This window comes from Anomalospiza imberbis, chromosome 16 (assembly GCF_031753505.1).
Source record: "Anomalospiza imberbis isolate Cuckoo-Finch-1a 21T00152 chromosome 16, ASM3175350v1, whole genome shotgun sequence".
Classification (NCBI taxonomy): Eukaryota; Metazoa; Chordata; class Aves; order Passeriformes; family Viduidae; genus Anomalospiza; species Anomalospiza imberbis.
Window position 1 is genome coordinate 3,915,396 of NC_089696.1, and position 17,644 is coordinate 3,933,039.

At 42.9% G+C, this 17,644-nt stretch overlaps 1 protein-coding gene across 17 annotated transcripts in view; it reads left to right on the forward strand.

Annotated features, from left to right (window-relative positions):
* The window catches only part of RBFOX1 (RNA binding fox-1 homolog 1), a 1,156,138-nt gene that overhangs the window by 321,087 nt on the left and 817,407 nt on the right, over positions 1 to 17,644 (forward strand). For 14 of the 17 annotated variants that reach the window (XM_068206663.1, XM_068206660.1, XM_068206659.1 and 11 more), the window contains exon 4: positions 15,976 to 16,104. The exons of the other annotated variants lie outside the window; for them this stretch is intronic. In XM_068206663.1, coding sequence (XP_068062764.1) covers positions 15,976 to 16,104 — 129 coding nt within the window. The remainder of the gene's footprint in view (positions 1 to 15,975; positions 16,105 to 17,644) is intronic. 17 annotated transcript variants of the gene reach the window in all.

The window sequence follows — 17,644 nt, forward strand, 5'->3', positions numbered from 1 at the left end:
TCTGCCCAGTGCTCATCCCGATGGCTCCTTGGCCTTTTGCTTCCCCTTCTCTCTGCTGCTTCTGCTGCCTGGACATCTGCTCCTAAAACCCAAGTTTTTCTCTTCCTTTTTCCCCTGACCTTGATGAATGGCCTATATCTCCATGCCAAAGCTCACCTTTTTCTTAACAGAGGGTGATGGATGGAGCAGGAGCAGCAGTGCAGCAGGCTCTGTGTCCTGACAGCCTCAGCTGCTGCCGGGGTTCCCCTCCAGGGACTGGCAGCAGCCTTATTCCATGCAGGAATTCAGATCCTACCAAGCTACTGAGAAACCAAGTGAGATTTTGAGACTCCTACTGCACAGTCTGAGTATCTCTTAAAAATAGCAAGCCCGGAGTGCTCTGTTGATTTTCTGTCATGGAATGCTTTGAAGGGCAAATACTCCTTTTTGTTTTGCACAGATGGCATAATTTTGGTGGATGAACTCAGCATTATCAAATATGGGTTCATATGATTTTATTTGTTTTAAATGTTAAGAAGTAAGATGAAAGACCATTAATATTCTTTGTTCAAAAACCTTAATTATTCCTACATCGCTCTACTAACATTTAAAAATGCTATTTTCTTTTAACATGTTTCCTATACATTTTTACTAGTAAAATGAATGCAACAATAACTTTTTTGAAAGACTATCTAGTTAAATTAGTCACACTTTTAAATATAATGAGTCCTTAAGGCCAGGTTTTCAAGCCCTGTGTCAAGGTGGCTCACTTAGATCAGGGGACTTGTGCCAGGTAACAACTACAGAAGATCTGAATAGAAAGGTGAAAGCAGTTGTTTATGAAAATTTGTAGTCTAAATTTAGGCAGACAAGGCGAAAAAATCAAGGGTGACTGAAAGAGAATAGATGTCTAAGTGATATTGACTTTAACAGGTTCCTAATCATGAAGACATACGACAGATAGAAGTGTGCTGGCAGAAGTTAATGGCTTTGAAAGGAAAAGACCAAATGTACAGTAATACCCTTGAAAGTGCTGACTTCATGAGTCAACATTTAAATGGGAGCCTGTCTTGCTGCTAAATAGCTTTTCAACTTCTTTCTTATCATAGGAGTCCTTAATTAAAATAGTTCAAAGGAGCTGGGTCATAAAACTGCATTGGGGTTTTTTTGTACTGAAAAGAATTTCTGCACTCAGCAAGACTTCATCAGTTCTCAAAACTTAGCAGTTGAGTCAATAGTCTTCTTTTCACTCTGCTGAACTACACGTTGAGAATGCCATAAGCAATTATTTAATCTCTGTAACTGGGGGTTAGTTCAGGACCACAGTGGGCTAATTAAAAAGTGCTTCAGTGTGTCATTGATTTCTTGGTATGATCACAAAGTCCTACTTTACCTTGCCTTGCTTTGAAGCAAGCAATGCTGCCAGCCAAGCTCGCTGCACAAACACTGAAAGGTACAGAAGAGCCAAACGTCTCTGTCGTGCAGTTTGTCAGGGCAGAGAGGGAAAGGGAGAATCAAGAAAGAGCAGAAAACAGAGAAGAGATTTAACACGCAGGGAAAAGCGAGGTCTGTGATATTGGTTTGAAATACCTGTTCCATCAGTCAGGCTGGCAGGATTCCAGAGGAAGGTTTGTTCTCTCACCATAAGGCCTTGCAGGAAGGGCTGCACTGCCAGCACCAAGCACTGGGTTTCTGTGATCTATTTGCTTGTCAAAACATCAACATCACCAATTCATTGCTGTGCCTCACAAATGACCTCCTCTTAGCCCTGCTCTCTGCAGTTTGCAGTTTCATTCATTTGTCATGTTGCAATCCTGTTTCTGGTTTAAATTTCCACTTCTGTTGAAGACATAAGTCCAAGTAGTAGAGTGAAAAATCCCATAACCTCATTCATAACTGTCGTGACCTTTGATTCAGAAGCCATGGCTGTGGAATAGCTGCGGTTAATAGTCTTTTTAAGAGGTCTAGTCAGGCTTTGTCTGAAGATTCATATAGTAATGTTGATTGGAAAATTGATAAGACTCATGGGGAAAGTGAATTGGAAAATAGAAAGCTCAACATTTTAGTCTTTTTTTATTATTGTTTCGATTCAGCTGCCCTGTTAGCATGCTGCTTGTCCTGATTCTGCTCTGTAGTTTTGTGCTTTATTGTAGGACATGAAGGCAGTTAGGTGAGTCTGGTGTCGTGGGAGGATATTATCAATTCCCAGGCAAGTATAGCATGCAAGAAAACTGAATGATAGCAACAATGGTGTAAAGCTAATCAGGTGAAATATTTTGCTTTTTAAACATTTATATTTTTGTAACATATGTTCTCTGCATGAAGCTGCTGCCCACCTGAATACTCTTGCTCATTCACTATTGAAAGAGTTTCCCTAGGAAAAAAACACAATTGACAGTTTTACCCTGCTACCACTACTGAGAAATAAGATGTCTAGCCCACAGTAATTTATACTGAACTGCTGTGAGCAGTTGTTGAGGGGGGGGTGTAAAAATCCCCCTCTGATTGTCTCTGCATTTCTGGACTCTTTGCAATCAGGGTAGCAGCTCATGCAGAACACAACCTTCCTTCTGCTTTGGAGTCAGATCTGTGCCTGACTGATTACAAACACAATTAGCTATCTTCTGGAGGCTAGGATAAACTCCAGATATTCCATCCTGGAGGATTTCAGAAAGTTGAGTACACGAATGACTGGAAAAGTATAAAACTAAATTAAGAGCTCAAGTCCTCTTGTCTCCTCAAAAATCCTGTCTTGGTATTTAGAATTCTATTTACACCCAAACCAGCTCCACTGCTGAAGGAATGGCATCTGTCAAAGTCAATGTGATGTGCCAGTAAACCCCTTATATTTTTGCCTCTTTTCCCACATACCAGGAATTGCTTTGACATGTTGAAACAAATGCCACCAAATCCATTTTCACAAATTTTGGTTGTACTCGGATTCTCAATATACTTCTGCTTCTTGCCTTTTCCAAAACAATACATTAAATTTATTGTCACATCCACAGTGTTGGAAGGTTATCCAACTTCCATAAACTAATTTAAATGAAGCATTTTCTTGTTCATAGTGAATTCAGGATCTCTCACTTGTGTGTATATTCACTCCCTCCCCAATTACTTTAAAACTCTTGCATAGCTGGGCTCCTCTCAGAGAATCAAAAATAAAGTTAAATGCTTCAGACTCCTCAGGTTTGGAAGGAAAGCTGTTCTCTCAGAGTCTCACTGGATGCTGGGACTTGCTTCTTACAGCACAAACATTTGCCTGGTGTAGCTCACGTATTCCCCAGATTGCCGGGAAATTGATTTGAGGATTTTAGAGCTCCTTTCTTGCTCCTGGCTCACCTTGTCAAGCTGCTTAACTCCACAGGAATATGGAGCCCCTTGGCCCCCAGGAATACAGACAAAGACCTGCCTGCAGCTTCCCACCACTCTGGGTAGCATAGCAACCCCTCCAGCTGGCTCCTGCAGAGCTGCCCAAAGTCACAGCTACCCACAGATTCAGCCCTTTCATGGTTCCTTACAGGGCTCTCCAAGGAAAAAAAATCTCATTATTTTGTTGCTAAGTCCATAGTGTTCCAAACAGTACCGACTCTTTGGTCAGAGTTCAGTGCAACAAACTGTGCAGGGAATATTTTTTGACTCAGATAAAGTTTTGGGATATATATTACACATTGCTTGTGATTTTGAAACATAGTGAGTGCTCTGGGAAGCAGAGCAGGAAGAATAAAGCAGACAGCCTGTTCCATGTAGCAACACCTTCCCTATTCTTGATGAAGCAGAAAATACATTTAGAGAGGCTGTTTGATTGCTATTTTCCCTATATTTTGTCCCCTTCCAGCTTCCTGTTGGGGCCCCCTGACTGGTGGGGCATCCAAAGAGACAGAAAAGGCCTTGAGGCTGTGTAAGTGCTGCTCAGCACTTGGAAATAAAACATCCCTGTGTTAATAACACAAATCCAAACCACAGCACCACGGGGCTGCTATGGGCAGAATTAACTCCAGCCAAGTCAGCAAAGCAGGTTTCCCTGGGTCTCAAAAAACTTCTCCCAAACTGTTGAAAATGTATGATTCATTTTCACTACCCATTTCATAACTGAGAACACCTGGACCTGAACCCGAGCTGAGGTAGGAAGATCACATTTCTGTTCAAACGAGCATTCTTCCTTATAAAAACCCAAACATTTTACTAAGCAATGCATTTTCATAGTAGTGTTATTTCCTACACCTTCTCTTTCTATATAATTTTCCATAGTCCAAACCAAAGCTATCTTCTCTCAGATAAGTCTCCTTAAAGCTAAAAATCCTCCAAGCTGTGCCATCATCATCATCATCATGCAGCCTCCCCTTATCAATATATTTAAATGTCTGGTGTTGGATGCCAGTGCTGTGTGTCTCATTAGTGCTGATTAATCACAGTGCAGTTTCTACCATTTTGTGAGGTTGAACCCCAAAATACTTCTCCTAAATACAAATGCTGTTTGCAAAGTTGTAGCTCAGAAATCATTCACAAATTGCATTGTTCAGATTGTGCATTTTACCAGCCATGGAATTTTTTAGAATTTATTGTGTGAACAAGTGATGGGGACATTGTTTTCTAGTGACTTCAGGTGCTGTAGGTTTTTAATGCTTTACTTGATGCATTTGACTGAATTGTTTTAGTGGATGCCCAGCACTATTGTCAGGTGAAGTGTCCTGGTAGTGAAAGGCAAAGCTGTGGCAGTAGCCAATCTTCAAAGCCCTGGAGTGTGCCAGATCAGCCAAGTAAATAAGGCAGTTTCTAGCTCTCTCTAGGAAGTGGTGAACACCATCCTTAGCTGTTGATGTCAGGCTGCTTCAGCAGTGCTGGCTGTGAAGTCAGCAAAGTGATTAATGACTCATTAAAAATTAATACATTTCCCAAAAGATTTTGCAGGGATTCTACTGTGAGATTCTTGCTGTACTCCGTGGGAGCTACATGACTTAATCCCCACGACCTGCTCTTTTGTAGTAACCTTTTGGAAAATAAGCAACTTAAGCAGCTGGAGATGCGCAGTGTTACACGGCATGGCTGGGCATTGCAGCACTCCAGACAGAAATCAGCTCTGAGACCAAAATGTCATTGAGACACAAACTGTGTCTCACAAAGGGCTGTGCTGGGAGTGGCTGCCTGCAGGGGGGTTGTGTTCCAAGCTCTGGAAACCTTCTGGTTCTGTGCATGATGAGCTGAGAGGGGATGTGCTGAGCAGCGCTTCACTTCACCACGGAGTTCACACGTGTACAGCGAGGCTGTTGAGAGAGATGACTTTGGTTGGGAAATATGTCATAAACGTTCCCAGCAGAGGTAAAACTAAAATCCTGTTGTTGTTGAGGACAAATACAGCAGTGAAGGGTGAGGTGTCTTTGACTTCTACACAAACACCCAGCAGTTCACTACAAGTGTGGGACACAGGCCGTGTGCTGAGCAGGAAATCCTTCCTGCAGAAATGGGGCACAAGGCAGCTGTGTCGCAGGTGCACTGTCAAATGGGCTCTTCATCCACCTCGGAAAATATAGAATCTTCATTTATTTATTCATTTTCTCATGTAGGAATTTATCATTTCAGTAGATTCTCCCTCCTGCCCCTCCTACTCTACAGAAATTATTTTTGATGCAGAGGATGAAATGCAGAACATTTTTCTGTGTCTTTAAATGCCAATTCCTGACTTTGAACTCAAAGAAACAGACATTTATTTACAGGCTTGCCCTGATAGATTGCACTGGAGTTAATTACGTGATACCTGTCTAAACTTCTCCCCTAGTTTTCTATAGAAGTACATTTCTTGCTTTGAACCATGCTTGGTACTTACTCAGGTAGCAATTCCACTGCTGTTGTGAGTATGTGAGGGCTTGGGCTCTTTTGCTGTCAGGAAGCAGAAAGCTGTGTGAAGCTGGAATTATTTATTCCATCTAAATAACTGAAGCAAGATCATTAACCTCATTGCAGCACTGTGACCATGCTCTCTTCTCCACACGCTGCTCTTTTAATCACATCATCGATCATTCATCATCTCTCATACCATACTCAAAAACTTTGTCCTTGCCACAGTCTCTAAATCCTGTGCTTTAAAACATGGGCAGTTATAAGGAAAAGAGGAAGGAAACAAGTAGAATGAACAATTGGCAGGTTTTTATCTTTATTTGATGCAACTGCTTATGGTTTAATTCTTCACATGCTTACCCAGGCCATGACTCTTCAGGATCTATGTTTTTTCCTGTACATCACTTATCACATGGGTGCAGAGCAGCATTTAGCAGACTGGGATGGGGTGTTCAGGAGCTGTTCAGCACTGAGCTGCAGACACACTGCCACAATTGCTCCCACAAGTCTAGCTGGTGTCTCAGGAGAGGGAAAGTCCTGTGTCACACAAAGCCCAGCAGCTCCAGCAGGGAGAGAGAGGCTCCTCAGAGAGTGGCTGTGATGGGCACCAATCAGGCTCTGTGCCCGGGGCTGTTTATGTGCACAGTTATATTTCAGCAGTAAACACTGGAGGCACTCATTAAGCCCAGCATTAGGAGTAGATGACCTGTCGCTCTCCAAAACAGTCACATACAAATAGTAAATTAAATCAAGCATTAATCAAAACTGTAAAATAGCCTGCTTAAACCCTTCAGAAACAACACACCCACTACCTTCTTCCAAACCCTTGTCAAACAAATGGTTTTTGTGGCGTATCTGGAAGGTCATCAAGTCCTGGGCTATTTCAGGAGCAGGTTCCAGATGGTCTCTAGCACGCTGAATAATGTATGTGTGTGGGGGAGTGGGGGGAGAGGGGCTCCAAGGAACTGCTACACTGACAGGAGGAAACCCATGCATTTTGCATTCATCTGTGCCGTGTTAGGTGTTTAAAAACCTCTCGTGTCCTTTGCTTCAAGTGGCAAAAATAACTTGCTACAAGGATCTTTAGTGACAATATCAATTTCATATTTCACTCAGCAGCACTCTACAAAACCTTTAGCTCTTGTTTGGGCTGCAATTGTCTCGATTACAAGAGCACTGGTGTTTTAATGGGATCTGTTATTTGTAGTGTGACATTCCATAGGCAGTAACCTTTTATCCTGTAATTCTTGCCTTGCTATACAGGGAGAATCTCAACAGCTCCATATGCATTGTTATACATAAGGTAATGACATGGCGTAATGCAAATTCTTAAAACTGCTTTGCATGAGTGTCATGGGGCTGTTTGTATGAATTTGCAGGGGGGAGTTGCTTGATGATGAGCTCAGAAACCCCCAGTGTGCTGGGCTTATCCCCACAGGGCAAGGGGGGGATTCTGCCTCTCTTACCTGCTCAGGTGAGACCCTACCTGCAGCCCTGGGGCCAGCAGCAGAAGGATGTGGAGCTGCTGGAGACAGTCCAGGGGAGGCGACAGAGATGCCCCAAGGGCTGGAGCCCCTCTGCTCTGGAGCCAGGCTGGGAGAGCTGGGGGTGCTCACCTGGAGAAGAGAAGGCTCCAGGGAGAGCTCAGAGCCCCTTGCAGGGCCTAAAGAGGCTCCAGGAGAGCTGGGGAGGGAGGGGACAAGGGATGGAGGGACAGGACACAGGGAATGGCTTCCCACTGCCAGAGGGCAGGGATGGATGGGCTATGGGGAAGGAATTGTTCCCTGGCAGGGTGGGCAGGACCTGGCATAGGGTGCCAGAGAAGCTGTGGCTGCCCCTGGATCCCTGGCAGTGTCCAAGGGACCAGGGTGGACAGGAACCTGGAACGGTGGAAGGTGTCCCTGCCCATGGCAGGGGTGGAACGAGATGAGCTTTAAGGTCCTTTCCAACCCAACCGATTCCATGGATTGTTTCACATGCACAGAATAGAAAGACAGTAAATTCTTTCTGAGCACAGGGTGTCCAACTCCAGCAATCCATGTGCCTCAGACTTGAATGAGTTGGCTCTGAGGTGTCTGTCTGCCCACACTGTGTGCGACAGGGAAAAACACTGACCTGATACTACACCAAAAACAAAAGCAGACCACCTGGATCAATTGTGGACTTGGGTCAGAGGTGAAAATGGGATTTATTAACCAGTGGTCCTCTTCAGCATTACAGGTTTTAGCCCTGATATTGCATTCTAGCCATCCTATAATGAAAATTGAAGGATCTTGAGTAAATAGACCTTTGTTGCCTTCATTTCTGCATGCAGAAAGATATAGATGGCACTGTGCTGCTATCAGTCATGGAATAAAAAATCCCAAACAATACAAAATACTCGACAATAATGCTAAATTTTAATAATGATGCTAATTTTGTCACCAAATGGAAAGCTCCTTTTCCCATTGCCATCTTTCAAGTTCCCTCCTGGCCATAGCTCAAAATTCATGCTCTTGGTGAAATTCTGCTCATGTGTAGAGAGACCAAGGATATGGAAGAAATTGCACATAGATAAATCAGTGCATCGTTTTTGTCCTAAGGTAATAATATTTCAAAGTACTTTCATTCTGATGGTTTTCAGAATAACTATTTGAAGTGAATTGTTGGCCTTGGACAAATTCCTGGAGGAGATAATGACGTACATGTCACAAAAGAAATCATTGTTATAGGCACAGCTGGTGACAGTGCTCTGTGTCGACAAACAAGTAAGTTGACATAAAGCCTACCATTCAATTACTGGCATAAAGAAATCTCTAAAACAAGATTGAAGACATGGCCTATGGCACCTCAAGTTTGAATAATACAGCAATGGTAAAAAATAGACGATACCAGCAATGAAGGAAAAGAAAAACTTAATTTCTAATCCTCTTCGTAGTTCAGAGGACTAACACAAAATTTAGATTTCCTATACTGTCAGTTATTCAAAAATTGAACTTTGATATTTTTTACATGGCTAAAATATGTTCCCAGTTTCACACCATGGCTATTAGCTCAAGGTTCTTAAGATTTCCACCCTCTCCATTTGAGTTCACTTCTCCAGGTCTGTCACTGTTCCTGAGCTCCAAAGTGCATTAATATTGTTCTCCAGCCTCTGCAAGGGAATACACAAACCCACTCACAGCAGCAAATTGCTCCCTGGAAAGATTGGATGGCTAAAGTGGATTGGCTATTGTCAAGATGTCACTCAGAAGACAATAGAAAAGTAAAATAAAAGTGGTTATCAAGCAGCTGCTGTCACTGCAGCACATGGTGATGCTCAGGGTTGCCTTTGGCTGGGCACTGTTCTGAGATACTCTTTGGGGTGGCTGAGGAAAATTGGGTGTGAGAAGTCTGGAAGTCCATGGCCTTCAAAAAAAAATTATTTATAAACAATAGGAAATGATGATTTCCCAGCTGATGACTTGCTACAGATCATACATTGGGGGAATTTACCGGGGTGAATGAGAACTACAGGTATTAATTAATTGCTACATTACATTACTTTGTGGGCACGATTAGGGAGCATGTATATTTAAAAAGAAACAGTATCACAGGATCTTTAATGATCATACACATCCTGAAGCAGAACACATACAGGGAGCTCCAAGGGCTTGGAGAAGTGGCAAATGAAGTCATTATGCTCAGTCTTGGTGTGACAAAATCCAGTGATTTCCACAGGGTTTTGCCCCCTCCTCTGGGGACTATTTCAGCTGGCAGATCTACATTTCTGTTTTATATACGGCTCATCTGTTCCAAACATTCAGTTCTAAGCACACAGCTGAAGTTACGCTGTCAATACATAAGCAGTAACAACAGCCAATCCATCAAAGCAGGAGGTGTATGTTCCCTTCATGGCTCTGCCTGGTTCTGGTGATTGTGGGTGAACCCAGGCTCCCCCAGCCTTTTACACAGCTGGGCTCAGCTTGTCCTCCAGGAGGAAAAGTCTGTGGAGCCAGTCTGGGTGCTTGTGATGTCAAAGGAGGCTGTAAAGCTGCACTTCCTAGAATATAAAGTTGTCTTCCCCCTCTGCTTAGGCTGGCATTGCTGCAGGGTTCTGGTGTGGGTGCTTAAGACTTGAAAGTTTTGCAAATTTTTAAGTGCTCCCTTTTTACAGAAAAGAGAAACTCGTGGCATCATTAGAGATGAAATTTTTTAATTTAAAAGACAGATAGTTTGTAACAAAATACCAAAGGGGTCATTATCTGTAGTCAGGTGTTGGTTTCTGTCCAAAACCAATGATAAAGTCTGATGTCAGGTAACTAAAAGCAGCTCTGAGGAATTTTAGAGAAGAGCAGCAGGACCTTGTCCTGTAGCTCTGCTTGCACAGAATGCTCTTCCCTCAGGGTTTCAAGTTTCTGCTGATTTTTTTTTAAGTTTAAATGCTTATATATGAGGAATGAGATAATAAATTTAGGAGAAGAATCTCCATTTGATAGTTTTGCTCTTTTACATATTGAGAAATCTCATAATTTTTCTACTCTTGAGGCTTAATTTCCAAGCACCAAAAGTTTTATACTTCTGAGTCAGGTATGTGGACTCAGATATGTCTAAATAATTTCTATTTTTCTACTTGTTTTAGAAAATTTATTCACTTTCCTATAGGTGTGAGCTTATTTGTGACCTATAAGGAATTAAAATGAAATGAGACTACTTCATATGTAAAACATTTTGAAGTCTGACAGTCACTTTGACAAAAAACAAAAAACAAAAAAAAAAAAAAAAAAAAAAAAAAAAAAGGAAAGGAAAAAGAGAAGTTATTTTAAAAAGCACTGTGGCGAATGATGGGAATTGAAATCCACCCAAGCTAAGAGAAAATGTGGCTTTGTTTGAAGTCCAATCTGCTGTTAAATTTTGCAACATTGAACTTCATAGATTTTAATGCATGGCTTTGGTTTGGAAATTTTTAAAAGGTACACTGCATTTGATTTGTTTCAAATTCCTAACATAGCTCAATTTGGGGTGGAGAACGTGGTTCCTGCACATTGAAAATTGAACAAGAAATCTCTTTTAGAATAAAAACAAGCTGGAAGGTCCTTTCTGAACCCACAGCCCTCCCAGGGCTGCTCCTGACACTGCACAGGAGGATTGTGATGGATTAACTGAGTGCATAACAGATATTGTTTTAGTGCATTAGCCCTGATTTCCTGTTCCAGGTGATTGAGTGAGCCCCAGTCAAGGCAGTGTCCACAGCAAATATTAAGCAAACTTACCCAGACACAATCAATCACTCTTATCAAAAAATCACCACATTTAGAGCAAAAAAATTGCTAAAGCCTTACCTGCTTTGCACTGCCTTTATCCAGGTTTAATTATATTTCTTAAAGGTGCAGGAGGACAGATTGTGTTTGTTGTTTGCTCAGTGTATTTCTCCAGGCTGGGCAGCTGTAAAGTACACAGGTGTTATTTGCTTATATTGCAACATGTTTGTTAGTTCAGAGAAATGTGTGGTTCAAAAAAGAATATTTAGAGAATAAACTGACAATAAGAAAGGTAATTTGTCTATAAAAGCTGGCCCTGGTTCATCCAGCCATCATGGATTACCACCAGTAACAATATTTTTGTTTTGAACTTCGCATTTCTAAAAAATTCTCTCATGTGCTGCTGTAATTTTGCTTAATTTATTTAACAATTATTTAAGCTCTTATAAATATGATTTAAGCATAGTTAAAAGGGTTTTTTTTTTATGTAGCACACAGGGCTGATTTTCTTATTTCAAAGGTGCAGAAGATTCTGTTTCTCAAATGCTGTTGCAGCAGGCTGGCAATAACCTGGACACTGTCTGTGTTCTAATTGTTCTGAGGGCAAACTTAACCCCAACAGCAGCACAGGGGGGCTGGAGCTGGGTCTTGGATGGTGGAGTTTAGACTCTCAACACACTTGGTGGGATCCTGATTAATACCAAATTTTATTATTTTTTTACATAGATAGGAATGACAGGACCTGTCAAACTAAAATGGAGAAGGAAGAATAGTGATCTTATGTACAGGGGGGAAAAAAAGTGAAGTAGAAAAATTTAATTATTAAAGGTTATTTTTCTCCTAAATGCTAAGAATTACTTATTGAAGAAAAAAAAAAAAAAGAAAATCAGGATTTAGGAAGTTAGTAGTGAGCTGTAGGGAAAACTCTGGATGTAGACTTGAACTATAGCCCAAGATTTCCCTCCCATGCAATTTAAATTTATGGACTTCCCCCACTGGCTTGTAAGCTATAAAATAGTATAAGGCATGTTTCCCTGAAGGAATTCTCCCCATGAATCACCTCATCATCTTTATGGCCACCACGAACCACCAGCCTCCAAGAGAGGAGCTGAGTCAGGTCCTGTCAGTTCAGCACCAGCACCAGCACAGGTTCTGATCCCTCTTGGTGGCCCAAGACACCACCACCAACTGGCTTCCAGCTTGCACCTTTTTTTTTCTAATTTTAGCTATTAAAATCACACTTTGAAACCAGCCTCTTCTTTCCTTGGCAAAGGGATTTTTCCAATCTCATCCATGGATGGGATGGAAATAAACTGGAAATAAGATTTCCCCCACTGCTATGACTGAGTGCTGAATCCATGAGCATTGATGCAGTTTGCTGTCACTAGAGTGACTTTCCAGAGTGTGACATTCCACCAACCTCTAATAATCCTGGTGAGGTGGATTTTTACAGCATAAATAGAGTAGAACAACTTCTTATGGCTCAGACAAGAACACAAATGCTTGTCCTGTTTCTATCCAAGAGAGCATCTGCAGCAGACTTTAGTTCCTTCAGAGCATGCAGTGGGAATGGCTTTGAATCAATTTAAATTGCAAGCATGGTCAACTAAAATGCTTTTAATTGTTCATTGGTAGCCATTCAACCTCTGATTGTGGTGAGCACTGCTTTGATGTGTGCTAACAATACAGAGATGTAGCATAGATGCAGAACAAAACATGGATTTATCACCCCAAACTGCATTTCCTGTACACGTGATGCATGTGACACCATGTATCAGAGTTTAAAGAACAGTCACAGAAAGTATATTTGTGTTATCCATTGTAAGAGCCAGCCAAGAAGCAAAGAGTTTTCCTTTCCTCCGTTTTCATTCCTTCACCTATAAAGTGGCAGAGGAATGAAGTTTTTTGGTTAAGTGGATTATTTTTTGCACCAGGAGAGTCTTGGATCAAGCCATTCCCTAGCAAGTCATTCCCTAAATATTCACATGTTCCCTAAATATTCATGGTGTGGTGAGCTGACCCCAGCTGGCAGCTAAAGAGTGTTTCTTAATTTCTTTGTAATTAAGATATTTTAAGAACATAAGGAAATATGCCCTGCTAATTTTCTTAATAGACTAACCCCCAGTAAGGCATTGGAGACTGCAGAGTCTTTCATGGAAATGTCCTCATCAGCTAAAGATTAAATTAGGTCACCTTGATAACCTGGTTTGGTGAACTGAATGGGTTTGATGTCTGACAGCACCTCCCCTGGAGTTTGTGGGTTAAAAATAGGGAAATAGTACAAGAAAATCTCCAAAAGGGATTTTGCATCTCAGCGGATGTTTTTCCTTTGAACACAACGAGGTTTCATTTTATAATTGAAAAGCAGTATGTCTTTGAACTTTCAATAGCCAAGGCTATTAAGTAACAGTATTGCATTTCATTTGTTATATTACATTTTAAGTTCAGTCCATGCATTTTTAATTCTGTTTATGTCTTGAGAGCTTGCCTCTAGTGAAATAAAACCAATCAAGAATCTAGAACAGGAATTAAAATTTAGATCCTAATTCACCACTGCCCTGTGGTTCCTTTGTGTTTACTTGAATAAGTACAAGGAACTAATAAAATAAATGTAAGGACCCTCTGGAGAAAATTGTTATTGTACAGGGTCAGGCAAGGCTCAAGCTCTGCCAGGCCCACCTGAATTCCCTAAATGTGAGAAAGCTGTGCTGCAATGTGGCTGATGGAAGAAGGGAGAGAAAGAATTGCCAAAAGAGATGGTTTCACAGAAAATCTGTGTCCATGATACTAAGAAAAAAAGAAAAAAAGAAAAAGGAGTGAGAGAATTGATAGAGAGGGTATTAAAAATAAATGTTGCAGGTGACAGGAGCTGATGTTTGGGGCACTGGGGGAGGAATGTGGCTCTTCAGAAGTTTTATGAGCAGAAATGTGGTGTGGTGGTTGGGTTTGGCCAGCAGCCAAAAGCTGGTCAGCTCCACACCTGATGGGATGGGGACAGAGCTGGGCTGGCACAGGTGAGCACACCCGATGGGATGGGGACAGAGCTGGGCTGGCACAGGTGAGCACACCCGATGGGATGGGACAGAGCTGGGCTGGCACAGGTGAGCACACCCGATGGGATGGGACAGAGCTGGGCTGGCACAGGTGAGCACACCCGATGGGATGGGACAGAGCTGGGCTGGCACAGGTGAGCACACCCGATGGGATGGGACAGAGCTGGGCTGGCACAGGTGAGCACACCCGATGGGATGGGACAGAGCTGGGCTGGCACAGGTGAGCACACCCGATGGGATGGGACAGAGCTGGGCTGGCACAGGTGAGCACACCCGATGGGATGGGGACAGAGCTGGGCTGGCACAGGTGAGCACACCCGATGGGATGGGACAGAGCTGGGCTGGCACAGGTGAGCACACCCGATGGGATGGGACAGAGCTGGGCTGGCACAGGTGAGCACACCCGATGGGATGGGACAGAGCCCCGATGGGCTGGCACAGGTGAGCACACCCGATGGGATGGGACAGAGCTGGGCTGGCACAGGTGAGCACACCCGATGGGATGGGACAGAGCTGGGCTGGCACAGGTGAGCACACCCGATGGGATGGGGACAGAGCTGGGCTGGCACAGGTGAGCACACCCGATGGGATGGGACAGAGCTGGGCTGGCACAGGTGAGCACACCCGATGGGATGGGACAGAGCTGGGCTGGCACAGGTGAGCACACCCGATGGGATGGGACAGAGCTGGGCTGGCACAGGTGAGCACGCCGCCGGGCAGCACACTCTGCTCCGCTGGGCTCTGTCGCTTTCAGCCCAGCCCGTGAGCGTGGGGCAGGCTGAGCATCGGCCAGCGGCGGAGAACGGAGCAGCAAAGGGCAGGAGCTGCCCGGGCAGGGGCAGAGCAGCCCTGGAGCCCCTGGGCACAGAGAGCAGCAGGATCAGGATGGGCTGCAGGCTCCGGGCAGGGCTCCCCTGGCAGCCCCGGGGGACGCTGAGCTGGAGCAGGGATGAACAAGACCGAAATGAGCATTGGTGCTTTGCCCATCCCTGCATCTCCATCCTCTTCTTCCCGGGAAGAGGAAGGAGAGGAGCCTGAAGTGGAACCTGGGGAAAAAATTAATGTGGGCTGAGGGGAAGGCAGTTTAACTTTTGTCTTTGTTTCCCACCATTCAAATTTGCAACAAATGAAATTAACTTTCCCCAGGTCGAGTCTGTTTTGCCTGCAATAGTAACTGAAGTGTCTTAATCTTGACTTCTGAGCTTTTCTATCCTATTTTGTCCCCTCTCCTGATGAGGAGGGGGAGGAACACAGTGGCTGGGTGGGCCTCGGGCAGCCAGGCAAGGTCAGCTCATCACATCTGGCAGCTTCTCCTGTGCCTTGGCATGGATCTAGAGGTGTGGTTTCATTGTTCATTCACTGCTGACCTTGCACTGTAATTTTTATTTTTGCTTCTTTTAAATCAGACAAAAATAATGTAATCCAAAGGTGCAATCAGAGCTCAGCTTTGTTTCACTAGATAATTTTCAGCTAAAACTTTGCAGGCTTTTTTTACATTCATTTATTTTCTTTGCTAGTAATTGGCTCGGAATTCTGTCAAAATAAAGGCTGAAAAAATGATGTCTGATTTAATATTCACCTTTTTAAAGGACAGAGCTTTTCTGAGTACAGGAGAGTTCAGGGCTGAATGTTAAGACTCAGAAATTTAGCAAGTCCTACTGTATTTTTCAACCCTAAGCACTGTTCTACATCCCTGGAATTAGAATAAGGCTGGATATTTGAGAATCTGTGTCTCCCATTGATCACCGTTTGCCTTTAGGAGGGAGGCATTTTTCTATTATCAGATTGGTCTAGCCAAAGGAAGGTTTTTACTCTTGAAACAATTATTTTTTTTCCTTTTCCTGTCAGGTAGTCTCAATTTAAAGTTAATTTTTGTCATTTAATGACAGAGTGGTATGTGTGATTGCTATGTGGAAGAGATGGCAAGTGTGATAGAGCAAGGCTGTATCTCAGGACCATTCTCTGAGGAGAGTCTAGACTGTAATACCATCTACTATCAGGCTCTGCACTGTATTAAGGTGAGTATCTCTCTCAGAAATACAGTGCCTACTTTTCTCCTGTACTTTTGCTTTCACTCGTCTCTAAGTCTTTTTATCCTGGATTGTACAGGAAAGGAGGAAAACATTTTCCATAAGATTTTGATTTGTAGTTTTTATTTCTTCCATCTTCCCTGGTGTCCTCCTGCACTCTGGAATCTTTGCTCCTGCCTCAGAGCAGAGGTCTGGGGACATTCCCTCAGCTGTTTGCATTCACACGTCCTGCACTTCTCCGGACTTTGTTATTCCGGTCTCTCCCTTCCTGGAGTTCTTGATGTTCTGACATCCAGATGAGTCACCAAATGCATTATTTTTTTAGGTTGTTAGACTGATTTCATATGTGAGATTCATTTCAGATGCCTGCTCTGAATAGACTTGTCTGCCTTCAATTTGCCTGAGACATTGAGCAGAATTCGATTAGATGTGTTTATGGAATGATTTATCCCCAGGCCGGGAGCTCAGGCTGCAATTGCTGGGACACCTGAGCCATGCAACACCTTCCTCTGGGGATCCAGAGCAAGCTGGGCAGGGAGGGGGTGCCAATGGCTGACAAATCTTCTTTTATTGAACAGGCAGGGGGTTTCCAACCCTTGAGGCTTGAGAACTTTTGCAAAGTATTTGCCATATCTTTCTCTTTCAAGTTTTATTCCTAAATTTGGTATTATTCCTAGAACCAACTCCATACTGGTTGTAAAAATGTTATTTCTTTAAATAGGACCACATTAGTATACAGCTATATAAGCAAAGGGCTGTATTAGTATATAAATATATTGGGGGATAATTAAAAGAGATTATTCGAACTGCTGTTTTAGGCTTCTTTTCAGAATTACTTTTAAAACTAGTCGTGATTGTATGCAGAGATATAGAAAAGGGAACATGTTTATAAGCATTTCTAGTATGTCTGTGTAACAGAAAGTAAATTTTAAAAATGTACTCTAGATAGGGCTATATTTGGCCAAATATGTGATAGGACCAGATGGATATTAAGTGATTTTCTTTACTGTCACATTGGGAATGTAGTTCTATTGTACATTTACATTTCACTCTGCTTCTCTATCTGCTAGCAATGATATACTAGTATTTCTGGATGAAAATAGTCAGCAAAACATTTGTTCCAGTTGTAATCAGTGGAGCTGTGCACCATTTTTAAACTCTAGCCACGGACAAAGAGAGCTCCCAAAGGCAGCAGCAATCTCCAAGCTGTGTGTGCACAGTGAGAAGAGGCTGTGGTTCATGGCTGTGCAGGCACATTAGAGTAACACAGGTGACATTTTTTCTATTTATTTATTTACCATGCAGCATAATTATACCTACAGATCCCAAGTCCAGGCTCTCTGCTTTGCTGCTGCCATATGAGTGTGATTTCTAGTCAGTACAGAGTGTGCAGAGTGCTATTTCTAGTCAGTATAGAGTGTTTTCTCTCTTGTGGGGTTGGTGCTGGTGCTGGCTTTGAGGAAAACACCATGAAAGCCCCTTACCCTGAAAACCCCCAGTGAAAGCACCACTGGCATCATGCACTGCT